This window comes from Terrapene carolina, unplaced genomic scaffold, assembly GCF_002925995.2.
Source record: "Terrapene carolina triunguis isolate 2854851 unplaced genomic scaffold, T_m_triunguis-2.0 Scaffold102, whole genome shotgun sequence".
NCBI lineage: Eukaryota > Metazoa > Chordata > Testudines > Emydidae > Terrapene > Terrapene triunguis.
The window spans coordinates 2,931,202-2,958,612 of record NW_020664453.1 but is presented as its reverse complement, the minus strand read 5'-3'; the positions used below and the strand labels follow the sequence as shown (position 1 = coordinate 2,958,612).

The following is a 27,411-nucleotide window of genomic DNA, read 5'->3' as shown; positions in this document are numbered from 1 at the left end:
CTAAAAAGTGATTGACCTTGCTTTTAGTGAATAGATTTTTTTCATCTGATGCAATATGACATAGGTAAATCCAATTCACTGACAGCTTAAGCGCGTTGAAACCAATGGGAGTCTGTTGGCCTCAGTGGGTTTTGGGTTAGTTCTTGAGGCAGCTGGAATCTGGTGACCCAGGTCATTTTCAGCTTGGTCATCTGCCTTTGTATAAAGTGATTAAGTTAAGCACAAAATCCTCCCTTTGTAATATGATTAGCGCATCTCCCAACAAAAATTCATGAATATAATAAAACAATCTTATGTGTTGTATTGATTAAATACAGCCAAATATTGAAAAATTGATTTTATTTCTAAATATTAAGGCTTTGCAGCTGTACTAAACATGGCTTAACAAATGATGAATAGCTTTTGTGCCAATACTGCATTGGAGAGCAGGCTTAACTCTGTGTTTTGGGTTTTTTTGTAGATGGAAAGCGACGCAGGATAGAAGAACCAGTCAAGTGCACATTGGTGCAGACTAAAGCAAAAGCTTCTGAAAACTTGCAGTTCTATAAGGATAAAGTACAAAACTGCCATTTCCCTTTATTGAAAAAGGAGGCTGCAGCTTGCCACCAATTAAAGAAAAATAAAGAGAAACGTTTAACTGAACAAGAGAGAGAACGAACTTCAAAGCAGAAGCACACGTGCCTGACCATGGAAGATTGGGACTTGTTGAATACCTATTGATGTAGACAGATTTCCCTTTTTTTCTGGTGGTAAAGTTGTTAGAAGTATCAATATGAATTTGTGTATGGAGAAAGGAGACTGATATTTTTTAAAACAGCAGTGGCATAGCAGCAAATTATAGCTACTCGTGTTGGGAGAGGGGAGTGCTAGACCCAAGAGGTGGAGTGATGATCATTCTAATGTATATTTTCTATACATAATTTTTTCAAATAAATTTTGTTGTTACCCTTAACTAATGCCTGTGACATGCATAACACATTGAGGGAAATGGTTCTCCTTAAGTCTTGCTCTGTACAGCATCCCCAGTGGCAGAAACTGATTATCACTTAGCCCGACTGCCTCTTCTGCTCAGTAGCACTCTACACAACACTACCAGCAGTTTAGAACTTGAAACTTACTTGGGTTGAGAGATTCTAGTTAGTCAGGTTCTACTGCTAGTAGAAAGCATTGTGGGCGTCATAGTTTGAAGTCATCACTATGGTAAGCAAGTATGAGTCTGACTAATCTGTTTGTAAAGTGTCATTTGATTGTAATGGTGCTATACTAATCCTTATCTAGGTAGTACATACAGCTCACAGGGTGAGGTGTACCCAAAGTGCTGTGGATAGACCCTAACAAAGAAAGGAGAATAAATTTATGGGAGGGGTGAAATATGAAGTTAAGTAACAGCTAATTTCCGGGAGAAAATTACTTTGGAATCAAAATTGTAACATGGAAGTGGGGAAAACATTGCAGTTTGGGGAGTTTCAAGATTAAACTCTGTTTTACTCTGCTTCTCTGAATTACAATGGTAGAGTTTGTTCTCTTTTTATAAACCAATCAATGGCACTTTACACTTGTCAAGAGCCTTTTGTGGATTGAAACATGTTTAAGCATGTAATTATCACTATCTAAAAACATTTATATAGAAAAGTATTGCTATAGCTATGGGTAGGGTTGAAAACATGTTCAATTGATCTACTGCATCTAAAACAGTTCTAAATTATTCTACGTAAGTCCAGTGGAACCTCCTAACTCTAGTTACCTTGAGGTCTGTCTGTCCTGCAAACACTGAAGCTAAGAATTTCAGTAGTGATTGTAGATGCCTAACTTAACACCTTAAAGTTAGGCACCTAAAAATGGAGGCACCCAGAATTACTAATGACTTCTGAAAATTGTGGCATGATTAAGGCCAAAATTTTACTTCAGTTTGTTTCTTCTAGTAGCACTTAGATATCCCTCTGGTAATTCTTTCAAACAGCTGTTTGCAAGCCAGACACACACAAGAAGTGCATCCTTGGAATTTGTAAGCAGAGTTTCTTTGTTTGGGGGTCTTTATTTCAACCTGCTAAAAAGACAGCAATATACAGTATACCCACATTCTGTTTGTTGTTCTACTGACATATTTTGCACTCGAGTCACTACAAAACAAGGATTGTAAAAACAAAGTAGATTTACATGCACGTACCGTCCAGGAGAGAGTCCCAGCACCATCTGGCTTTCTTAGGGTCTCTCTGCGGGGCATGGATCAGCGTTCCCGTCACACTCCCCGTCAGTACCCAGCCCAAGCCAAGGAAGCTAGTGATCCAACCAATGGACCAAATTCAGTGATGAATCCTGGTCATGTGCCACCCTGAGGCATGTTGTGCATATGCTAAGAAGGTGGTCTCTCCATCTTGTGCAAAGGTACTACAGTATTTATACTCCTATGCCTTTCTCCATCACATGTTGCCAGAAACTAGGGATACTAACAGTGGCTGCCATGTTGGACAACATTTACCATCCTGCCTTGTTCTCAGAAAGACAATGGCTGGAACCACCAAAAGCACCTGCTTCCTCACCACCAAGGAGCCCATGAAATTGGCCTTGGGTCCTAAAGCCAATGTTGGCTTCTTTATAAATGCCCTGAGACTACTTGCTCCCTTTTAATGACTATTCCCAACCGTTTACAGAGGCAAAGCTGGAACAGGGTAGTACTAGACATGGAGGGTTTTTCCCCCTTCTAAGCCTCCAAATTCTGTGCACCCCCCTGCACTTAGGTCAAGGATCTAACAGATGAAACTATGTGCATGATACGATGGAAGACAGACAGAGTCTTATACTTAGATTTGTCATGGTCATGTAGAGTGAAGTCTGACCAAAAAACAAACAAACCACAGGGTTGTTTTTAAAAATAACAGCTAAATTCTCTTTTTAAAATAAAGGCTTCAAGGCACTATGTACCTCTTACGTTCCCAGCCTCAACATCGGTCACTAACCCTTCTCTTCTCATCCTGGCACTTCTGCTCTTTGGGACTAACAGATGTCATGGCTGTAACTCACCAGCAGTGGAAATCAAAGTAGATGGGGTTCAAGTTTTTTACCACTATGTCATCTAATCCTACTATGGCTTTCAGGGGTGACGAGTTAGAGTTTTGGAGTTGGCTAGTGTAGACACAACCTTGTAGTTTAGGGAGTGATGCTTTAGCCTCCTACTCTCTTTGGGTTGACCCTGCAGGTAACATACTAATTCCCATTCTGATACACATGTCCTCATTGTCATATTTAGTCATCTTAAGGGACATCTGTACATCTAGTTATTTAGGTTTCTTTATTGGGAATGTTAAAAATATTTGAGGAAACGAGCATCCAGATGTAAGCATAGTGTAAAGCTAACTCCTGTGTTTGATCTATGGATATTGATATCTGACCATCTAGGAACCTCTGTATACCCCACTAATTCTGGTACACTGCCAACTACTGATGAAACTGAGGAGAAGCGATGTAGTTATTGGTTAGGTAAACTCCCGCTGAATACAAGTAGACAGTACTATGTGATGAAGTTCAGAGTCCTCTCACTGGGAAAAGTTACTCAGCCTTCTGGTCTTCTCTCTTATCCCTCTCTACAAAACTACATTCTGGTATAATCCTTCATGAAAGCTAAATTCATTCTTAAAAATGACGGCACAGCACAGGTCTACATGTTAAATTGCTATATGCTACATCCACTAATAATGTAAACAACAATCTGTCTCTACAGTTAAGACCAAAAACTTCCCCCATTAATATTACCTCAGCTCTTGTGGACTAAAGCAGTGTTTTGCAACAACCCGTCTGTGGACAGGTGCTGGTCCCTGAGATCTCCCTGACAGTTTAGGAAGGCAGCAAGCGGTTTCCTGGTATCAAAAAGGTTGAGGAACACTGTTCTAAAGCCACCCAAATAAACCCCCAAAGCCAATCCTGCTAATATACAAATTCTTGGAAGAATTAAAACGAGTGTGATAATATATTTAGGGTGATTTCATATTCTAAACTGTTGTGGGGTAATTGTTTTGCACTGCTAAAAAACTGCTCCTCTTCATCAGTGCGTGAATAAACTACATATATAATTCTGGTCAGTTCAAGATTAGAGAGTTCTCTGGGCTTGAAACATTCTATACTGATGTGCGTTATTCTTTGGTGATAGTTGGCTGCCCGCTGCATTGACTGAAATAATTTCTGGTACTATTATTGTCACAACTATATCAATGGTTCTCAACCAAAGGTCCGTGTACCTCTGCGAGTACACAGAGGTCTTCTGGGGGTATATCAACTCATCTAGATGTTTGCCTAGTTTTACCCCAGGCTACATAAAAAGCACCAGCGAAGTCAGTACAAATTAGAGTTTCATACAAACTTGATTTTACTGCTGTATATACTATACACTGAAATGTAAGTACAATATTTATATTCCAATTGATTTTAGAGTTATTGGTAAAAATGAGAAAGTAAGCCATTTTTCAGTACTAGTGTGCTATGGCACATTTGTATTTTTATGTCTGATTTTGTAAGCAAATAGTTTAAGTGAGGTAAAACTTGGGGGCACATAAGACAAATCAGCCTCCTGAAAGGGGTACAGTAGTCTGGAAAGGTTCAGAGCCACTGCTCTATATCCTCTTCTTTCTGAAACTCCTACTTTTTTCCCCTCCCTCTGCAGTCTACCTGAGCAATAGTGTTAGCCACCCACCATCCCTTGTTTCCACACACAGATTGGAAGAAAAAAATATTTTCCTGAGGCATAATTTACTCCAGAATTGTTAGCAAAGCTAAATTCCATACACTGCCTTGTGTTAGCACTCTGTGCAGACAGTGTAGCCTAGTGAGAACTTGAATGATATATGCAAGGGTGCTATGCTGCTTTTGTATTGTTACATGAGGTTGTTCTCAGGGAGCAACATATGTCAAAAATCAGAATTCCACCCCTCTCCTCCTATCCGTGACATGCCCTCCAACTCTAGTCCATCCACCCTTTAGTCTCTTTTTTGTCATATCCCTCAAGATATACTTCTTCCACGATGCTCACAAGAAACAAGTCTATAATGAAGAAATACTTAAAGAGCCATCTAGAAATATATATGCTTAAAAGCTAGTTACCTGGTTAGGCTTACTGCTGTAAACCCTATCCTTTCCCAGCCTGCTCCCGGTCTACTGATTATGATGCCAGAGTTTGGCATCATGTCTAAAATAATGCACTTGGTTCTTATTTGTTCTATAAAATACCTAGAACACTTTTAGGTGTTGTAAAAATACTGAATAAGTAGTATAAGAGCATAAAAATTGCCCAGAAAGATCAAAACAGTGGTCCCTCAAGGCCAGGATCCTGTTTCTAACAGTGGCCAGTATCAGACACTTAGAAGAAGGTACAAGAAACCCTGTAGTAGATAGTTACAGGGTAAGTCTTCCTAACTCCCTTTAGTTAGTGACTGGTTTATGCCCTGTAACATCAGGGTTTATGTGTCATCCATATAAGTGACAACCCATTTTTTGAAACAAGCTAAACTCTTGGCCTCTGCAGTATCTTGTGGCAATGTGTTCCACAGGCTAATAATGTATTGTGTGATAAACAAGCCATTTTTATCTTTTAAAAATATGCTGCCTTTCTATTTCCTGGAATGCTCCCTGGGATGCAGCACATTTTAGGTGCAGCTCACTTGTACGTATGACATTGGGAAAAAATGCATGAAACCTTACGTGAAACATTTTTCATTATGGGCACCTTCAAGCTGTCACAAAGCATAACATAAGCATACATAAGCAAACAGCCTAGGACTTTAGAACCCAACTAGGACCTGATCCAACTTCCACTGAAGTCAACAAGATTCCGTTGAATTCAAAGGGAGCTGAACTGAGCTCAGATGTAGAACAGAAAGGTCAGCAGTGTTATCTCCACATCCTCCTCTTAAGAAGTGTGCAAACATTATTCCCTATAGATTGCCACAGAACACTCCCTTGTTTAATATGAGGAACACAAACTATAATTATAATGATTAAAAACAAAACAGGCTTAATTTACCAACCCAATATTAGCTTTACTGAAGTGTTAAATTAGGGTGATTTTCAAGTCAAAACTACTGAGCATGACCTGTATTTCAAATCCTATTAATCTGCCATTAGTATTCAAACAGCTAGGAATCTCTCATTAATGTTTTGATCTTGGACTGGAATTCTTAAGCTCTGAAGTGAAAATATTTACTTATGCAACTAATGCTTTCTAAGCATGTCTCCTCTTAGCTGGGGCACTAAATACACTGCAGCATTTTCTACAAACGGGGAAAGGAAGCCATCCATTATAGCTTGGTTTTACGTCTCTGCAGGGATAGGTTACCAAATACAGCTTTAAAGGTTGCTATAGTAGCTGTTCCATTACATAGTCTTTTACTGTGTCATTCGAGATAAAAGTATGAGTCAGAAAACAGTAAATCCATTTTACAAAGGCTGTTTCAGATCTACTGCTGTAACCCAGCTACAAATAACAATCAACATTCTCCATTTACACAAGTCATGGGGACACCTATCCTTTCAGATTGCACAGGCCACAGAGAAAAGGAATGGACTGACATGGGAATTGAGGTGGTGGTAGGACTAGGGAAAGTACTGACTGATGCTTATTTCTGGCTTATAAACATAGATGTATTGTATTTACTATAAAGCGGTGCTTCTTTCAAGCATAACATCCCTAATCAGGAATACAGTAGCTGAGATTTTCAAAGCAGTCTAAAGGGATTGCATCTTTCTTTAATTACAGTGGAAGACACCTGCGTAAACTTCTCAAACTGCTTTGAAAGTCTCAACCACTGAGCCCACTACAGCTATTTCACTGATGTGTGAACAGTTAATGGGTTCTGTGTCACTTAACATCCACACAGCGAAACATATGGGACACCTGATTTTCTGTGGCCCACTTCTCCAAGGGCTGCTACTGAACAGTTTTTATTTTCTCACTTTGATACTTCCTGGTACAAACCATACGGTAGCAGCCTAATCCTGTGGTTGCCCTTAGAGTAGAAAACTGCCATTCCACAACTATATCCTTCTAAGAGATTAAACATACTTTAAATCCTATCACAAAGCTTAAATTGGCAGTAACAGGTTATAGGAGGAAGAAAGGACCCCACTTTCCCTCTGTCACAGGGTACCCCCCCTGCTTCCGTCTTGCTCGGTGTACACAGACTGCTTAGACTCTGTAAATAAACCACACGTGGGGTTTACAAGCATTCACTCCCCCCCCTCCTTATCTACAACAACATATAATTCCTCATCCTCTTAGGCCTGGGACAGTAGAGGGAGGAGCTCTCTCTGGGCTCTGGTGCTCTCTCCCTCCCCCTCCTTGCCCACTTCCTTCCTGCATCTTGTTCTACTCCCTGAGCTAATGTGTTAATTAGTGTTTTAACTATCTCCGAGTCCGACCCATTCTAATCTGTCAATTAGGCACAGTTTCATCCCCCAGTTTTACTCTGGGGCAATTTAATTGGTGATCCAAGTGCAGGTACTGTCACTGTTGCCCAGCACTGTGTCCCACACCTCCCCCGCTCACCTGACAAAGATTTTTCTTACCCCACACTCTCTCTCCCTTACCAGAAGGGCTTCCTTGTGGGGTTCTTCCTCTGTGTTCAGGATGATTATCCAGGCCCTCCTTATAGGGTCTGCCCTGTTCCACTGGCAGAAAACACACTTAGAATTGTGGGGGCAACCTCCACCCACTGTTTTGGCTCACAGGTCCTCACACCATTGGCCCTCCAGAGTGCCCCTTGTCCTACTCTCACTCCTTCAGTCTTGTGGTGGGGCCAGTGGGCTCTCCCCCCCGCCCCTGGTTCTCCTATCCTGCCAAACTATACCTGAGCTTTTTTCCCCTTGGTGCACCTGTCGGGTGGTTCCAAGGGCTACCCAACCCACATTAATGAGCTAGGGTTTTGTCCTTATTTTCCATTCCCTCCCCTTCAGTGTCTCAGGGGTCTCCCCTTATGTCTTGGCTTGCATTCTCTCGTCTAGTAGTGTCTACACTTTCCACTTTGTTTTCCTTCCTGTCCCCCTCAGTCTCTAGGGAAACTCTCTTGTCTTGGCTTGTATCTTCTTGTCAAGAGGCATTTCCCTACCTGGGGCCCCCAATGCCAGCTTGTCTTCCCAAAAAGAAGGGCCTCCAGTTGGTGCCCAACACAATAGGGAAGTGTAAGCTATCTACTACCCCTACCTGTTTCCAAGTGAGCCTCCCACGGACCTCCGGGGTACCTCTGCCGCTGGGCAGCGCTATTTATCCCTATGGACACACACTAATTTCAGACTACCTGGAACCATCCAGTGGGGTTTAACCAATGCCCACTGGAACAGAAAGCAAGCTGGAGCTGTGTTTACCAGGCCCCTTTGACACTTCCTCCCCACCATCACAGAAATGGTGGACAGTTTCTTTTCTGTCCCCTTCCCGCGAATCCCAGCCCAACCACAGAACCTGGCAAAACACCTTGCCTTCCATGTATGGGCAGCCTCTTTACACGTGTTCCTGCTGCCCACTCTGGTAAAAGGTAAATGTACAAGTACTTGTCAGAGCATCTCTGGGCTCGTCTCTCTTCTTCTCTACACACTTCCAGGCAGTGGGTTCCCCACACTTCTTCCCTTGATCTGATCCCCTAAATAATCGGCCTTCTTTCCTGGGGAAGCCTGCCTCCGCAAACTCCTCTGTCAGTTTAACTGCTTCATCTAAGGTACCTAGCTGATGCTGTCTGACCCAGACCTGTATGCTCTTGGGGAGGCTCCAAAATCGGAGCATTCCTAATCTCCCCCCCCCCAGTTTGGGTGTCCAGTCTCGGACATCAGATGGCCCAATCTGTCAGTTTTTGGGTGAATGCCTGGGGCCACAGACCCCTCCCACATCCATCTCACAAGTTAGAACTTCTGTCAATACTTTTCAGCAGACAGGCCCACCCAATCCAAGATGGCTGCCTTCACCATCTTGTTGTCCGAGGCGTGCTCATCATTTAGAGTGGTGTAGACCACCTGGGCTTCCACAGTCAAATAGGGGGATAGCCACAGGGCCCAGGTTCCCCTGTCTCAGTCTGCATCCATATCCACCCTTCCAAAGGTGCCCATTAATGCATTGGGGTCATCCATAGGGGTCATCTTACAGAGGCCAGTCCCTGTACCCAGTTGCCATTTCTTGCCATGGGACTCACCACCCTTTGTCATAACTGCTGCTGCACAGTGGTTTGCTCTTAGATGAAGTCATACAGGCTCTTTTGCTGGTCTACCTGCCAGGCGAGCAACACTTGCCTCTCCAGGTGGTGTGACTAGTGGAAGCTTTGCAGGGTCTTCTGCATTCCCTTTTGCTGTTCCACCAGCCATTGCGGGCTCTCCTCCATCATCCAGGCTGCCAAACCTTCACATCGGCCACTCCCCTGGAGGCTCTCTATCTGTCCAGGATCTTACCTTGATCTGTACAAGTCCCCACATGTAAGAGGGTGTCCCCTCCGCTCCTGTCTTTCTCTGCACACTCAGGCTGCTTGGAGACTCTCTACTCATAAACACCACCCATGGTGTATTTACAGTGTTCCCCCATCACCTTTACAAGTGCATTAATGTATAATTCCTCAGCCTACCAAGGCTAGAAAAGGGAGGAGATCTCTCTTGGGCCTGGGCTCTCACAGCCTGCCCCTCTCTCTCTGGCTCCCCCTGCTACTTCCTTCCTGTCTTGTTCTACTGCCTAGGGTTAATTAGTGCTTTACCTCTCCCCAGCCCATTCTAACCTGTCAGACAGGCACAGCTTTGCCCCCCCAGGCTTAACCTGAGGTGATTTAATTGGTGATATAATGATCAGAGTGTGGGCACAGCTGCTGTTGCCCAGCATTCTGCCACACCCCCCAACGGCAAACTTGCTTCAATCCTTGTTTCCATTTCTGCCTCTGTTCTGGCTATTATTAGCTGAGCAACATACAAACAAAGGAAGATAAGATCCCTACCATCATAAACTGACCATCCAAATCAGACACATAATACAGGCAAAACAAGCAATACTCCACCTGAGGGACCATTCTGGAAGCCCGACAGATAGATAGCCTTTAGTAGGTTGTTACTAAATGGCTTTGCAGGAGAAGTGGTTTTGTAAGGTGGGTTTCTCCTCTTTGCCTTTCCCTCTGTTTGAAATTGTAGCTATTTCTGTGTTCTGCTTGGTAGCTGTGGTCATTCACTTAGGCAGCTGGTTTCTGCCACAGAGCATTGCGTTTTCTGCTCGGGGATTGTGAAGAGGTCCTGCTCCTACATGCTGAAGCACAGAAAGGACATGATGATGGACACTCAAAGATCAGTGCTAGAGAGGCTCCCATGTAACACTTGCACACGTGCAGAGCTCACACTGTTCTACCCAACTCTAATGTACGTTTCTGTGCTCACCTCATATTTTGGGGTGGCCCTTTGCTCACTATTGCATCTTGTCCATCTGACCCCCTATAAAGCCACTACTATTTCACCATGGGATGAGCAACTGGGTCTTACACATACACCTGGAGGGACCGCTTTAGGATCAGTCACAAAAGGGGACACTACAACACAACGTATACAGTACTGTTAACAAATAGTGTCTCTGTCCCTCACAATAACAAACTAATGGAAGAATACAGGTAGAATTTTTAATATCACTTATTTTAAAAGCCTTATTTTAAAATTTCCCCTCGTTTTCACATCAGAAATAGTTCTGCAGAAAAGAAGTAAACCCAATTTAATTTCAGGGGATATTTACCACGATTTATTTTTTTAAATAGATAGACAGCAATGAGTGTTTGCAACCTGGTTTCATATAGTTGAGAGCTATAAAAGACTCAGGGAATTTCTCCTCCTTTCATGCTAACAGATTAGTGATCAATTAGCAATGACTGTTGTTATCAAAACCAAAAAGAGTGTGAGGTCACCTATTGGTCTTATTATTATTTTAGTTGATACTTAATCTGTATTTGTCGGTTTTTTCCCTAAAAAGGAAAGAAAAACAGAGTCCCTGTCTACTGTAATTTCCCTCCTCTCCCTGCAGACTTGCATATACAACTCAACAATCACAACCTCAACCTATAGCTAGCACTTTGTAGCATCAAAGTACTTTACAGGTGGTAACTAGTTAACCATCACCACACCCTGGGAGGTAGAGCAGTATTATCCCCATTTTACAGATGGGGAAACCAAGACATAGCAAGGTGAACGACTTGCCCATGATCACACAGTGAGTCAGCAAGAGACACAGGATTAGAACTGTGTGATTCCTGGCTCCCAGTCCTGTGCTGAGTCTGTTATACAGTACTCCTCCTCCTTTCAGTGCTGTTGCATGGTAGTCAGGAAACCACTAGGCCATGTCATTTTCAGACAAAAGCTTCAACCCAGGGCATTAAAGCAGCAGGAGGAGAAGGCTCGCAGGTGAGAATGCAGACCATGCCCTGGGGGGCGTAGCTACCTCTTGGCACTTCATCTATTGCAGGCATACTCATCAGACCAGTCTGAGCAGTGCTGGATTCTGTCTCCGCAGAGGGCCCTGGGAATGCAGGTGCAATACTCAAAAAACACCGGTGTGCAGCTCCACCACTGAGTCCCACAAGGAGGGCAGCTAGCCACTAGGGTGAAAAAGAAAACAGGGACCATTGGCTCTTCTGCTTTTCTTACACATTACGTTTTAGACTTTATGTTGGCAGATCTGACCTCTCACCTAGTAGACATTGATCTGCACAAGAAAGAATAGCTTTCACCCAGCACCAGAGTATTTAACCTTAAGCAGCCACCTAATTTCTTAGAGGCAGTAGATACTGGTGGGTACACGAACCTGCCATGTAAAAGGGTCCCTCAGTCAGTACTATCTCCAGAAGTCAGGGACAGTTAGCTACCAGTGAGAGGAGCAGCCAGTTAACATTCATGACACACAAATGCCATTACTTGAATGTAATACATTATCTGTATATCTGAAACTAGCTATTCTAGATGCAACTGCTGATATGCATCAGTTCAGGTGTGCATGTTGTGGCTGAGATTTTTGAAACAGTCTAGGTGATTTAGACACACAGTTCCATTAATTTCAGTGGAAGATGTGTCTACTTTTCCTAGACTGCTTTGAAAATCCCAACCTTTAGCTTCAATTTTCAAATATGAACTTTTTTAGGCGTGTTAAATTCCAACTGGCACTTAGTAAGCTGCTGTAAACATTCATAAGAATCAGCCATTAGTTTTGAATTTTCACTGCTGGCTACAGTCATTCTTTGAGACAAAATCAATCCAAAGTCAGCATACACCAGAGAATGAATGGCTCAGGGGATTGGCAATGGGCTATGAAGCCTTTCACCTCTAGGTCGTTAGTCTGAATATGGCCCAAGTTGTTAGTGATCAAGAGTTATTAGCATCAGATGTCTGCTTGGCAGCGTAAGTGAAATTAAATTGGTGGTGACTATCCAACGGCCATTGAACAGATGTCTACATAACAAAACCACAATATCTGGCATGCTTGTTGACAGTCTCAGCAGACAGACCAAGGACTGAGCGGGTCATAGAGCCTGAATGAAGGGCAAGGTTGAAGTAGTTTTGTGGGATGACATGAGGCAGTCTGCACTGTTGTTACTCACGTTCTATCTATCTCAGGGGTTCTTAAACTGGGGTTCGGGACCCTTCATGGGATCGTGAGGTTATTACATGGGGGGTTGCAAGCTGTCAGCCTCCACCCCAAACCCAGCTTTGCCTTCAGCATTTATAATGGTGTTAAATACATAAAAAAGTGTTTTTAATGTATAATGCACTCAGAGGCTTGCTGTGTGAAAGGTGTCACCAGTACAAAAGTTTGAGAACCCCTGATCTATCTTGTGGGTAAAAGGAGGATGTCAGTCTCTGTGGTTGTCAGTCCACCATCCTTTACAAACACCAAGCCCTTTAACTATTGTTTACATCAGTGAAAAGAAGTGGCTGACTTACAGGTCCCCTTTTCATCAGAACAGTCTCCACAGTCATTCGCGCCATTACACTTCTTATCAGCATAGATCCAGTACACAGGGTTGCTGCAGCGGAAGATCAAGTATCCTGGCAGGTTACTGGGCAAATCATCTACAAGATGAGACACCTGGAGATAGTGAAATGTTCTAACTTCACTCAACAACAGTTGGACATAAATACAATGGCTGAGAAACCGATTATTAGCTATTAATATTATTTTACAATTCTCTGTTCTCCTTCCATGCAAGGATCTCAAAGCACTTGAAAAATATTAAACTACATGGCCCCCTGGTAGATGGAGGGAAATATGCTTATTCCCCTTTTAAAGATGGGGAAACTGAGGTACTGAGCGTTTAAGTGACTTGCCCAAAGTGTCATGGGAAGTCTGCAGCAGAGCCAGGTGTACAGCCCAGATCTTCTGGATCCCTGTCCGCTACATTAACAAGACCATCTGTTCTGTAGCTGACTGAACCATAAATCAAAACCAGATCTTCCACATGCTAACACGATGCTCTGTCAATAGGGCCATTTAATCATATTGTGAATAACTTCATCAAAGGAGGAGGGAGGCCTCATGGTTAAGGTTCACAAGTGCAAATCAAGGGACCTGGATTCTTCTGTTTCTGGTTCTCCACAGACTCCTGGTGCAGCCTTGAACAAACCGGTCATTCAGCAGCTGGGTTATGAAGTGTTCTATTCAGTTATTCTGTGCTAAAGTAAGCTTTGAGTAAGGAGGAACATGCGGAAACCAGGGGTTGTGAGGAGCATGCACAGGAGGACTGGACAAACCATCACAGGGAGAAGATGTTTTTAAAAAAAAAAAAGCTTACTACATAATTTCTCCTGCTCATCCTCTCCATTAACACACTCTCTGATTCTGTTGCAGATCTGACTGGCTGAAAGGCAAGTCACTCTGTCATCACACAAAAAGCCAGTCTGATTACCTGAAGTCACACAGAAACGGTTCACTGAAAAGAAATCAGGACATAAATGAGCTTAGATACTGATTTATCTAACTAGGGTGATCAGATTTTACAGGGACAGTCCTGATATTTGAGGCTTTGTCTTATCTAGATGCCTAATACCTCCCACCCCTGTCTTGATTTGTCACAATTGCTCTCTGGTCACCAGATCTAACAGACATTTCCACATTCACCAAGAGCACAAGGACAAGACCAAAAAGACGTTTTTAACCAGAAGAAAAACATTAGGAATTTCAGGAATTCAGCTGCCACCCTGGAACTGACCAACGGTCCATTTATACATGGATCCTACCTGCTAACATGCTCTACTACACTAGAGGCCTAAGTGTATTAAAATGTGATTACACCACCCACACTAAGTACTAGAGAGTTACAAGAATCCTATTAAAGCTCCAAGGACAAGTGTACGTTCAAAGTAGCGCTTGTCACCAAGAGTTTGGAATGGAGCAAATTCAGCTCTCTCCTTCTCTTTCTCTCCCCTGTCTCCAGGTTTCAAGTGGCACCTTCTATGTTTAACTTATTGAAAAAATGGCAGCACTTTGCTTGGAGATTAACTAACTTGTTTAGACAGAAAAAAATAACAGACTGACCAGGAGTGGGTGGCGGGAGTCCAAATGTGACGGCAAAACCAATGATAGCACCTACGACGCCAAGTGCAAGCAGCGCAATAATGGAGATACAGAGGCATCTTCGAGTACAACTTAAACATGCACTGCATTCCTGGCAGCGATCTGTGACAATAAAAGGGAACTAAATGTCAGAGGATTCACAAGTGACGAGCAGGGGTTAAAGTGAGTTGGACATTGTAAACTGCAGTTTAAGCAGACTGCAAAATTCTCACATTCATTCATTCTTCAAAGTTATTCCCAAAGTTTTTGAGCAAAGAAGAACTGGAAATATTTGAAATTCAAAACATGTGCTGTGTTGGTTAGTTTCGTGGATCACATGGTATCATTTTTGTTACATGATTGGCTGTCTTATGGCACTGAGCAACAAAAGTGCACATACGGGCAAGTATAATTTAAAATTGAGAATTCACATTGTTGTTGGTTACTATTTAGAACAGGGGTGGGCAAACTTTTTGGCCTCAGGGCCGCAATGGGTTTCATAAATTGTATGGAGGGCCTGTTAAGGGAGGGGGTCGTGGCCCGGCCCCCACCTCCTATCTGTCCCCCCCGGGGACTCCTGCCCCATCCAACCCCCCTGTTCCCTGACGGCCCCTCTGGGACCCCTGCCCCATCCAAACACCCCCACTCCCTGTCCCCTGACTGCCCCCAGACCGCCGCTGCCTCATCCACACACCCCTGCTCCCTGTCCCCTGACTGCCCCTGGACCTCCGCCACCCCATCCAACCTGTCCTCTCATTCCTGACAGCCCCCCGGGACCCCTGCCCCATTCAACCACCCCTTCTCCCTGTCCCCTGGCTGCCCCTGGAACCCCTGCCCCTGACTGCCCCCCACCGCCCCATCCAACCCTCCCTCCTTCCTGACTGCCCCCCGAGACCCCTGCCCCATTCAACTCCCTATTCCCCCCCACCCCCTATCCACACCCCCACCCCCTGACCACCAGCCCGAACTCCCCTGCCCTCTATCCAACCCCCCTGCTCCTTGCTCCCTTACCGTGCTGCCTGGAGCCCACCGGTGGCTGGCAGTGCTACAGCCGCGCCGCCTAGCTGGAGCTGGGCCACGCCGCCACCGCCACCATGCAGCACAGAGCACTGGGTCAGGCCGGGCTCTGCAGCTGCGCTGCCCCAGGGGCTTACAGCCTCGCCGCCCAAAGCATTGTGCCAGTGGCAGGGCGAGCGAGCTGAGGCTGTGGGGGAGGGGAGACAGCAGGGGAGGTGCCGGGGGCTAGGGTCCCTGGCCAGGAGCTCAGGGGCCGGGCAGGACGGTCCCGCGGGCTGGATATGTCCCATGGGCCGTAGTTTGCCCACCCCTGATTTAGAATGTCCTTTCGGTAAACATCTGATCTTAACATTTGGTTTCATAACTACTCATTATTATTTATTATTTGTATAGTGGTGTTGCCTAGAAACCCTCGACACGGACCAGGACCTCATTGTGGTATGTGCTGCACAGACACAGAACAAAAAGATGCTCCATGCGCCAAAGAGCTGACTTGTGCTAACTAAGCTTGTTCACTAGAATATTTGCAGCAAAACGAACACAAAAGGACTCGAACTCAGTCAGAGCAAACTTAGGTTTAAAAATTAAAATGAACATTCACCAAGGTCTTTTTACCCCTCAGCTCTGTTTCTAACATCTCAGAAATCTCTGAGCATAATCTGTTAAGGATTTAGTCTGTGTGTTCTCTCTCTGTCAGCACACTCCTTAGTAATGCTGTCAATGCCAGCAGACCAGTGACACAGTAAGTTGAAACAGGACCCCCCCCCCCGCTCCCCCCCCACCCCCGCCCCGCCCCCGCCGCCGGTTTTTTTTTTTTTTTTTTGCTTTGCCGTTCTGGCCGCCCCGTATTTTTTTTTTTTTTTTTTGCTTGGGGCGGCCAAAATGCCAGAGCCGGCCCTGTCCCCAGGAGAAATCCTGGCCCATTAAATGAGTGGCAAAACTCTCATCAGCGTCAATGAATTGTTTGTGTCAGTCTTCACTGCAGAGCGTGTGAGGGAAATCCCCACTCCTGAGATGTACTTTTTAGAGGACAAATCTGAGGCGCTGTCCCAGATTGAGGTGTCAATAGAGACGGATTTGGAACAAACCGCTACATTAAATAGTAATAAGCAGCGCCCTACCAAATTCACGGCCATGAAAAACGCGTCATGGACCGTGAAATCTGTATGGTAAAGGGTAAAAGCACACAAAAGACCAGATTTCACGGGGAGACCAGCATTTCCCAAATTGGGGGTCCTGACGCAAAAGTTGCAGGGGGGGGTCGCAAGGTTATTGTAGGGGGTCGCAGTATTGCTACCCTTACTTCTGCGCTGCCTTCAGAACTGAGTGGCTGGAGAGCGGCAGCTGTTGGCCGGGTGCTCAGGTCTGAAGGCAGCGCCCCACCAGCAGCAGTGCAGAAGTAAGGATGGCAATACCATACCATGCCATCCTTACTTGTTCACTGCTGCTGGCGCCAGCTCTGGTTTCAGAGTTGGGCTCCCAGCCAGCACCTGCCGCTCTCCAGCTGCCCAGCTCTGAAGGCAGCACCGCCACCAGCAGCAGCGCAGAAGTAAGGGTAGCCGTACCACAACCCCCCTACAAATAACCTTGTGACCCCCCCAATCAACACTGTGAAATTTCAGATTTAAATAGCTGAAATCATGAAATTTATGAGGTTTAAAATCCTATCACCAGGAAATTGACCAAAATGGACTGTGAATTTGGTAGGACCCTAGTAATAAGTCACCAGGACCAGATGGTATTCACCCAAGAGTTCTGTAGGAACTCAAATATGAAATCGCAGAACCACTAACTGTGGTAGGTAACCCAATGCTTAAAATCAGCCTCTGTACCAGATAACTGGAGGACAGCTAATGTAATGCTGATTTTTAAGAAAGGATTCCAGAAGCGATCCTGGCAATTACAGGTCGGTAAGCCTCACAAATTGGTTGAAACAATAGTAAAGAACAGAATTATCAGACACATCATGAATACAGAATGTTGGGGAAGAGTCAAAATGGCTTCTGTAAAGGGAAATCATGCCTCACCAATCAATGGAAAGAGGTAAATAGCAGAGTGCCCCAAAGATCTGTACAGGGACCACTGCTGTTCAACATATTTAGGGCTACCATACGTCCACATTTCCCCGGACATGTCCGGCTTTTTGCTCTTTAAATAGCCGTCCGGGGGGGATTTCTAAAAATCTAAAAATGTCTGGCATTTCCCCCCGGTCGGCTATTTATCGACTGAAAAGCGGCTGACAGGGCGGCCGAGCGCCGCTCGCATTGGGGCCTCGGCAGCCAAAGCCACTTCCCGGCTCCCCCCATCCCCTGCAGCCTTAGCACGCCGCCAGGCAGCACTGGGGGGGCGGGGCTGTGTGCCTGTGAGGGAACGCGGCGGCGGGGCTGGCAACGGCGGGCAGAGCCCCTCCCCTGCTTCCCCCCTCCTCCACAGCCTCAGCACGCCGCTCGGCAGCGCTCGGGCGGGGCGGAGTGGGGCGCTTCTTGGGGCGCGGAGCCAGACACCTGCTCTAAGCCGAGCCGCATGGTAAGGGGGCCGGGGAGTTGGAGAAGGGGGGCAGTCAGGGGACAGGGAGCGAGTGGGGGGATGGGTCGGGAGTTTGGGGGGGCTGTCAGGGGGCAGGAAGTGGGAGGGAGTGGCTAGGGGGCGGGGTGACCCCCCCCCGGAGTGTCCTCTTTTTTGAAAGTTCAGATATGGTAACCCTAAACATATTCATAAATGATCTGGACAAAGGGGAAATAGTGAAGTGGCAAAGTTTTCAGGCAATACAAAATTACTCAAGATAGTTAAGTCCAAAGCTGACTGCAAAGAGTTACAAAGGGCTCTCGCTAAACTAGGTGCCTGGGCAACAAAATGGCAGATGAAGTTCAATGTTGATAAATGCAAAGTAATGCACATTGGAAACCATAATCCCAACCATACATAAAAAAGATGAGGTCTAAATTAGAGCTGTTACCACTCAAGAAAGAGATCTTGGAGTCATCATAGAAGTTTTCTGAAAACTTCTGTTCAATGTGCAGCAGCCACCAAAAAAGCTAACAGAATATTAGGAACCATTAAGGAAAGGGATAGATAATAAAATAGAAAAGATTATAATGCCACTATCTAAATCCATGGTACCCCCACATCACAAATACTGCGTGCAGTTCTGGCTGCCCCATCTCAACAAAGATATGTTAGAATTGGAAAAGATACAGAGAAGCAAAAAAATGATTAGTGGTATGGAACAACTTCCATATGAGGACAGATTAAAATACTGGGACTGTTCAGTTTAGAAAAGAGACAACTAAAGGGGAATATGATAGAGGTCTATAAAGTTATGAATGGCATGGAGAAAAAGTATTATTTACCTCTTCACATAACATAAGAACTAGGGGTCACCCAATTAAATGAATAGGCAGCTGGTTTAAACAAAACAACACATAGTCAACCTGTGGAACTCGTTGCCAGGTGATGTTGTGAAGGCCAAAAGTATACCGGGTTCAAAAAAGAATTAGATACATTCATGGAAGATAGGTCCTTCAAGGTTATTAGTCAAGATAGTCAGGGACGCAACCCCATGCTCGGAGTGTCCCTCCTCTCACCACTAGTATGTTACATTCTGCTATAGGGACACAGCCAATACTAATGAGAAATTGTTACAGAATAGACCCTCACAATGACTACTTACATTTCCAGAGAAAAGAATTAGAGAGTTGGAGTTGTAATAGATCGTTTAAAAAAAAAGAAAAAGAAAAAACAGAGCAAAACCTAGGAAATGAAATGATCAAACTGCATTTTTACAACTTTAAGGTTACACAGTTAAGTCCCCAAAAGTCAGGAAATGTGAAAGTTAAAGCTGAACACAAACCCTTAACTCTGTTCCCTTATACGTCCGTATTATGTCTACAAATTCAGCATCACATTTCCATAGAATCACACGTTTCTAAAGTAATTGGGGGAAAAGACCCAATTTCAGTATGTTGTTTGAGAAATAGTATGTAGTCACATAATTAAAGACTATCATAATGCATCAGTCCAAAGGAATAGAATTAAGTTGTATGTTCCACCTTTTTTTTCCCCCCTGACCTTGAATGTTATCTGCAAAATCGTAATGATGCATTAACACAGTGTTTGCATTTCATTAGCAATTTGTCAAGTGCCAGCTGTGCTCAGTGGTGTACAAACATGAATGAAAGCATGGTCTTTGGCCCACTGCTGCTGAGATTTTGGCCCCATTTGAAAGACACACAATTCACCTTTGTACAGGGAACCGTTCATCTCCAAAGGCAAACATTTCAGAAAATCATGAGCATGTGAAAATAGAATGTGTGTTTATGACACAAAAGTGTTTACAAACATTAAGTATAATGATTGCAACCAATGCTACCGCTGTGAGAAAGATAGCAATAAAGTGCCATTGCTTCCTGACTTGCAAATATTTCCTACTGAATTTTATTATTTTCACATTTTTATTTTTAAATGGACAATAAACAACAATGGCTGAAGTTGGCAATGCAGATGTCACCCCGATGAGTATAGGAGATTGTTTTTTTGAAACACATGAAGAACTTGCAGGGCGTTTAGACATTCTTCATGATCTCTTCCTTCACAAAAAGATTCCGTTGCTACAAGATGTTGCATGCAGTACTAGGTACCAAATAGCATGCCATTTCCCTACCAGCAAAAGGCAGCTTATACCCATCAGTTTTATATTCATTAATAAAAGAAAAGCCACCCAAGAAACTGTAAAACATTGCTTGTATTTTATATTATGTGGATAAGAAGAATATATCTATTGATTTCCACTTTCTTTACCAAGCCACTCAATTATACTTTATTAATTACCTCTTTCTTCAGAGGAGGACTTTGTTGAGTCAAATAAGATTCCACCAAAACTTCTCTATAAATAAGAGAAATAAAATACATAGCTTAAAAGAAGCAATGTTTACAGGTAATTTCAAATAACGTTAGTTACATTTTTCTGGTGCTTCTGTGTCATTTTATATGTAAATACATTTTATACATTTCATTACCTTTATATAAAAAGAAAGATGAAATTATCTTAAAATGTGGAAGATATTTCATTAACAAAATGGTAGCTAGATCGTCTTTTGCATCTCATTCACCCATTTGTAAAGCAAAAGCTAATACAATTTCAGCATTTAAGATAAATATTTTTCTTTTGGTGGAATTACTTTTAGGTATAAACAACTAGCTATTGTACAGCAACCAGCAGGAAAGAGGCCAGACAAATTGAATGCATATCAGCATTCTTTAAAAAGTCATTACATTTTTCGAAGGGGATAAAATTACCTGAGGATGAGTTCTGTTCATATTTAGGTATAGTCACAATGTTTTACTTAATAGGAGTTGAAAAAGCCTTGCAATTTTTTTCCAGTACAGGGTTCAGCCATGCCATTTGCAGGCAGATCGTCTCTTTCAGATGGTTCTGTTTTAATGAGAGTCTACACCATGAAGGGCACTGCTGCTGTGTTACCTGGTTACTAAGAGAAACAGAGGTAGACAGGAAAGAGTCATTCTAATCTAAAGTCATACACATATGATACAGGGCCTGATGGATGGCAGCAGAGGCAGCATCAGCCTTTTCTCTGGCTCTGGGCGGAAGTGAGAGAGAGTTGGGTGGTCATAGCCTGGTCCCTAGTGGACACATTAGCAAACACCACACAGCTCAGCACAACTAAAGCTGCACTTGGAGCTGGGCTGGCAGGGCGGGAGGCGCTTTGGCAGAGCTGCAGGAAAGGCGGCGGTCTGTCTGCAATAGCATTAGCTGGCCCCAGCCAGAACGCTGAGTGTCACTGTGTTAACAAACACACTAGAAGTTACTGTGGCTGCAGACACACTAGGTAACTGCCACAGAGCGTTGGCGTAGGCTTTCTGGAAGTGCTTGTCACCGGCCTGACTCTGCTCCCGCTGAAGTGTGTGTAGAGCTCCCACTGCCTGCCGTGGGAGCAGAGAGGCCCGGAGGCACTTTGGAAAAGCCCATCCTTCTAACCTTGCCCGTCTGAGTCCATTTTTCATCTTTCTGCCTTCAGTGTCAGGGAAAGACGCTCCCTTTGGTTTGTGGGAAAGTGCTAAAAAGGAAATAGATGGCAGCGCCATGATACGCAGCCCCAAGATGAAAGGGAGATCAAAGCAACCAAGGACAAATGTGTGTGTGGCAGGTAGGAAAGGGACAGATCCTCTCCCCAGAACAAAGACACCATTAAGGACCCTCCTCCCTCATGGAATCCCAGAGCCCAGGCTCCAGCCCTAGCCCAAATAGCTACAGTGCAATTTTGTAGCCCTGCGAGCCTGAGGCAGCTGACCTGGGCCAGCCTGGGGTGTTTTATGGTAGTGTACGTACCCTTAGGATCTGAATTTTCAAAGGTGCTCAGCACTTCTGAGAATCCAACTCCTAGCAGGCCTGATTTCCCTCTTTTACATTGGCGTAAAGTAGGAGGACCCTCCTTCAAAAAATCAACATTTAGAACCAGTGTGAGGAGAATCAGGCCTGCTAAGAGTCCATGCAACAGGGATAACACTTATCTACCCTGGAGGGGCGCGCAGGCTCAGTATGTATTGGTGCCATGCTTTAAAGTAGTAAAGGGCTCTATCTAACATAGATAATACTCCAGCCCCTCTGCTATAGCTTTTGACAGCAGTACATAGCAAACCAACTGAACAGGAATTTTCTTCTCCCTTTTCTTTCTAGTTTCAGCGTGGATTTTGAAAACAAACCCGAGAACTGATGGCAGGATTAAAAGAAAGAGCCAGTTAATTTAAGCCTAATATTCAAAACTTTCAGAACCACCACCACCGTACCTTTTTCTGTGTATCTTCCTTCCACCCCTCCTTTCCCCTCATTTTATCTCCACTGCTATTTGACTCAGGCTTTATCTTTCCCTGCTGGTGGATGTGAGCCCAACAATGGGTGCAAGTAGCAAAAGGACAGATGCTGCTTTGCTGTAGTCTGCAAACCCAACTTCGCTGGCACCAGCACATCTTCAGAGAGGAGTCACTGGGTCAGGCAAGAGAGCCTCTACCTCTTCTTTCCCCAACAACGTAAGAAAAAGGAATTCGTGTTTGTTTTATTCTAGTATAGGACATTGGCTTAGGTCTAAGGTCTTACATGTGTCCATCATCTGACCATTTCCTCCTCTGCAGGAGGTAAAAGAATAGGAGCTGGCAAGCAGGGCCGGCTCCAGGTTTTCTGCCGCCCCAAGCGGCGAAAAAAACCCAACCCGATTAGGCGGCACTTCGGCAGCAGCTCAAAGAGGAAGAGAGGGACTGAGGGACCCACCGCCGAATTCCCGGCGTGCCGCCCCATTGTATTGGCCACCCCAGGCACCTGCTTCCTTCACTGGTGCCTGGAGCCAGCCCTGCTGGCAAGGCACACATCTCCCTTCCCCCCAAATCCCATCTCTACTGTGGGAGCACATCATCATACTTCACCTGTGGGGTGAAATGTATGGGGCCTGTGTGCGATGTGGGAGGGGAAAGGGAGATTGATCAGGAAATGGGGTGACCCAGGGATCTGCAGGAGGGCTGTGGATGGAAATAAAATGGAATGCTGGTGGTTAGGGGAAAGAAGGTAAATAGCGGGGACAGCAGCAGCTCAGAACTTTGTCTGGCAATGCAGGTACATCATGTGACTCCTGGGTAAACCAGTAAGCAGACAGTAATAACTACAAAACAAACAGCTCAGGGCACCGCCGTTATTCAACACTCCCACATGCTATTTTACTAGCGACTTAGCAGAACAGAGCTTACTGAGGACAATAGCCAGGAGCAGAATTTAATTTTCCAGACATGGTGTAATACCTGTCACCTTCTTGAAAATGTAAGGAGGATGGGTTAAATGATAAGGAGACACCTAGATAGTGAGCTAGTACTAGGATTGTGATTTAGGGATGGGCATATACACAGCTATTGCAATGGGAACGTTATTGTCTGTTTTAATGTGATCGCACCCAGGGCAGAGGATGGTTATCTGAAATCGTGAAATAACAATGAATCATCCTCACAGGCACTAAAGCAAAAGCAGTTGCTGTGCCTCTCGTTCCACAAAGATGAGTAGTGAAAAGGAAACATTCCAAACTAGAAAAGAATTGGAAAACTAAAATCGGTTTTAACCCAGAGGTAAATGCAAATAGGAGAGACACTTGAGGCACTATCCACATTAACAGGAAAGGAGAATATTACTTCCAACATAGGTCTTCAGAAGATGCTGCTTTCTTCTGTAGTGTAGATCCAGTTAGAATTAGTGTGCTTTGACAAGGGAGACGCTAAGCTGTTTCTTAATCATCCAAATATTGCTAGGTCATCGCTATAAGGGAACTTCAATTTTCTTTCCAGTCTTTTGCTCTCTAGCTCAAACATACCCAAAGAAGCCTTGAGAGACTCTGGGCACATAAGATTTATTGCTGGGCCCAAACATACAGCAAACATCTAATGAGATACGGTCACGCTTCATTTGTGATGGGTGATGCATCAGTTTCCACATATCTAATCACCTTGGGCTACCCTATACCTACCAGTTCAAATGTCCAAGCCCACAGCACATCTTAGGTCAGCCTCTTGCTCAGACTGATGCGCCCCTACTAGCTCATGCAGTCTCAACATGATAGATACTGTCCAAGCATAAAGGGCTAGTTCCTGCCTGGGCAAGATTTACAGCTTAAATGACTGTTCTAGGAGAACATACTCTGGCAGGGAGGGAAGCACTGAACACACAAGCAGACTGGTGCCATAGACGTTTGTTAAAGATACTCCATACAAACCATTTATGAAAATATTACATATAATAGTCAAAAATATTGATCTAGCGTTTAAGGAGCTTTGTAATATCCTCAATTAGGGTTGCAGTTCCTCTTTGGGAAGACTACTATGTTGAAAAAACAAAGCTACAAGTGGCTTGGCATGTGGTCTCCTTGCAGTTCTGGATATGCTAAACATTCTAAGTTTAGACCTAAAATTGTGGTGTAAATTAATGCACAAGGATTTTCAATTACATGTTCTGGTACCAGTGCTGCTGAGTGTAATTGCTTATGACCACAATACATACAGAATTTACAGCTGCTGTTGAGGAGAGTAAGACCAGAACCATGTGCCTCTATAAAAATAGGTCCTCCCAATTGGCTTGTCATACAAGCTTTTTTTTAAAAAACAGTGTTAAAATAGGAATGACAAAAGAATTCAGTAAAATCCCTGGAGAGCTCAGGGAGGCTAGTTATCCACCATCCTCTTCTGGGATCATTCTAAATAACTGGAATGATCCTACCCCGCATAATCACATTCGAGATCCAAAGTAGAGTTAACAAAAGACTCATAGCTCCATATTCTGCTCTTAAGTCTAAGAACCAGCAAGGACATTTCATCTTTTTCAGTCACTAAGAAATCAGAGACCAGCACACTCTCTGCTGTAGCCTACTAGAGAACACTTGGGTTTACGCAGGGGGATTATATATAAATCACAGCTCAATCAGGAACAGTCTTTGGCCAAAATCAGAACCTTTGTACCTCAGTTTCTCCATCTACTAAAGTAATATTTGCCAGCCTTTTAGGGTGATGCGAGCCCTAACTAGATGGATGCAGAGTAATAAAATTAGTGGAACAGAAAAGCATATAAATTTATGACTTCCATTCACCTAGGACTCTGATGGTACAATAATTAAGCTATGGCCACTGCACCATGGGGAGCAGGAATTATCAGTCTTTTGTAACTTAAATCATACATTGCTTATTGAGCAACGGAGATGCTAGGATTCCTGTTTCTAAGTTTAGATGTTTTTGAGTTCTCAAAACAAAAGAGAAAAGGGAACAAGTACAATAATATGGGGAACAGGAAGGTGAGGAAGTAGTTAGTCCCTCATCTACAATATCTTAATGCAGTTTACTAAAGTTTTCATTTTTGGGCAGAGCCAAAACCCAAATCACTACACACAAAATTAGTGTTTCAGAAAACAGAGAATCTGAATATAAGGAAGACGAATAGAGATTTTTTGCCATCTTAAAAACTGGTAAATAAGACCTAGGTCTGCTCCAATAATGGTTACAAATTACTGTATTTTCAAATACCAAGATGACTGAATTGCCGTCTGTATTTAGAGTAGGAACTGCTGGCATTAGTTTGATTCTGATAACGGACCTGGATAAAACCTGAAATGTATAATACTGTGAAAGTCTGGTTCCTTGGACTATAGTTTTGTTTATAGAAATTAATACCTTGAAAAGTTCATTACAGGAATTCAACTTTTGTAGGTGTCACCCATGGTAGAGTGTTACTGAGTCCTGGACTTCAGCATCTATTCATTGTATAGTAACATTTCAGGTAAGTAACAAGGCCCAAGACTTGAACCTTTATTTATATCTATTTGTTGATTTGTTTCTTCCTTTCATTTCTGGTTTTCAGAAGTTTAAGCAGATATTACAGCTCAAAATAAAAACTAGAAGCTGATGATTAACCCAAATATAATTAAAAATTTAAACATTTGAAAACATCCACCTTTAGAAATACAAGTTAAGAAAAAACAGTTTTACACTCATGAGTTAAAAATTAAAGTCATTGACAAAATGAAAGCTGTACTATACATAGTGAAACAGGCAACTGGACAGTTATACTTTCAGTGAGGCTACATAAACACTATTTCCCGCATTTACACATCACAGGGAAAACAGATTCAATGCTACATATATGCTATATTCAATGCTAGTTATAAGTCAAAATTTGGGATAATTAAAATGTCTTCAGAGACTGCACTGCAGACAAAGTTAGTGCAAAGAATACCAGCCATAGCCACTGGTATAAAGTCTGCATTTGCACCTAAAGATTTTAAACTGTCATTGCACAAGTTACATTTAATGCTGATGTGCTAGTATCAAACAAGGCTGTGTACTGATGTCTGAAGTACACAACTGCATAGAAATGAGAGTCTTAGGACTGATTACTACTACAGATATAGAAAAAGCTATTTTTGGGCATCAGATTATGAAACAGTTTTTAAAGCACTGCACAACCAACCATCACATTTTTAGACCCTTGTATAACCTAGGTATTTAATAAAGACATGTTAAGAACAGCATTTCACTCCAACTTTCATGATTGTAAGTCAGATCCTCTTTCAATGTCACATCAACCAAAAGTTACTATGTAATTGGGCTTAAATTCAGTGTTTGTACAATAACACACTAGACCCCTTGAAGAATGAGATTCTGAACTTCTTACACCTTCATGACAAAAAAGTAAGGTGCACATAGTTTTGAAGAGAACACCGATTTGTAGCAGCTCTGTGTATGCTTACCACATATAGCAAGCACCACAGTGTATGTGGTATGCACTCTAAGTATGGACCCATAATACATGATCTATAACCACAACTATATAGTCCTCAAACTTTAGAAACTTACTAAATGCATACCCTTTTCTAAACCTCACTCTCAACCAAACTTAAAATTATTCTTCTGGTTTTAACTCATGCAATGAGCTATTCTCTGGACATCTCAAGTATAATTTTTGCTCGAGTACAAAAGCTATGCAAAACCAGTAGATTTCTATTGCCTACTTCTAACCTGAATGTAGACAATCGGATAAAGTTCAAAAAGTTAAAGATATCTGAGACATAATTTTGGCCAGTTTCTAAACATTTGCAAAGAGACTTCGTAAGGAAAACCATCACAGTCCCTTCTTGCTTATAGATGCCTAGCAGGCACCACTAGATCGTAGCTGCTGTTGTAAGAATAGTACTGTGTTGGACAAACGAGCTATAACAATATTCTCACATAACTAATACAATTCAGTAACAGTATTTACTAATGTAGCAGAATGTGGTAAAGTTGCATATATTAGGGGGATACTGTAGATGAGTCTCATACTGAGTGCATCATGGTTA

At 43.4% G+C, this 27,411-nt stretch overlaps 2 protein-coding genes across 2 annotated transcripts in view; one reads left to right on the top strand and one right to left on the bottom strand.

The window, feature by feature from the left end:
* The window catches only part of LOC113406494 (leucine-rich repeat-containing protein 42-like), a 12,177-nt gene extending 11,244 nt beyond the window's left edge, over positions 1 to 933 (top strand). Inside the window, exon 7 of the mRNA XM_029911578.1 lies at positions 437 to 933. Within this exon, the coding sequence (XP_029767438.1) occupies positions 437 to 720 (284 nt within the window). The 3' untranslated portion in view covers positions 721 to 933. The remainder of the gene's footprint in view (positions 1 to 436) is intronic.
* Positions 934 to 11,430: 10,497 nt separating this feature from the next.
* Positions 11,431 to 20,857, bottom strand: LOC112120536 (low-density lipoprotein receptor class A domain-containing protein 1). The gene is made up of 6 exons (XM_026651712.1): positions 20,837 to 20,857; positions 20,369 to 20,423; positions 14,507 to 14,647; positions 13,764 to 13,901; positions 12,916 to 13,044; positions 11,431 to 11,576 (listed from the first exon to the last, which is right to left on the bottom strand). Exons 1-6 carry the CDS (start codon positions 20,855 to 20,857, stop codon positions 11,431 to 11,433), a joined length of 630 nt encoding a protein of 209 aa, XP_026507497.1.
* Positions 20,858 to 27,411: the final 6,554 nt, after the last annotated feature.

Coding starts and splice junctions, on each gene's coding strand:
- LOC112120536 (XM_026651712.1), bottom strand. CDS start 20,857: ATGAACAGAACTCATCCTCAG. Junction 14,648..20,368: donor GTCCTCCTCTGAAGAAAGAG/GTAATTAATAAA, acceptor TTATTGTCACAG/ATCGCTGCCAGGAATGCAGT. Junction 11,577..12,915: donor TTCTGATGAAAAGGGGACCT/GTAAGTCAGCCA, acceptor TTTTCACCCTAG/TGGCTAGCTGCCCTCCTTGT.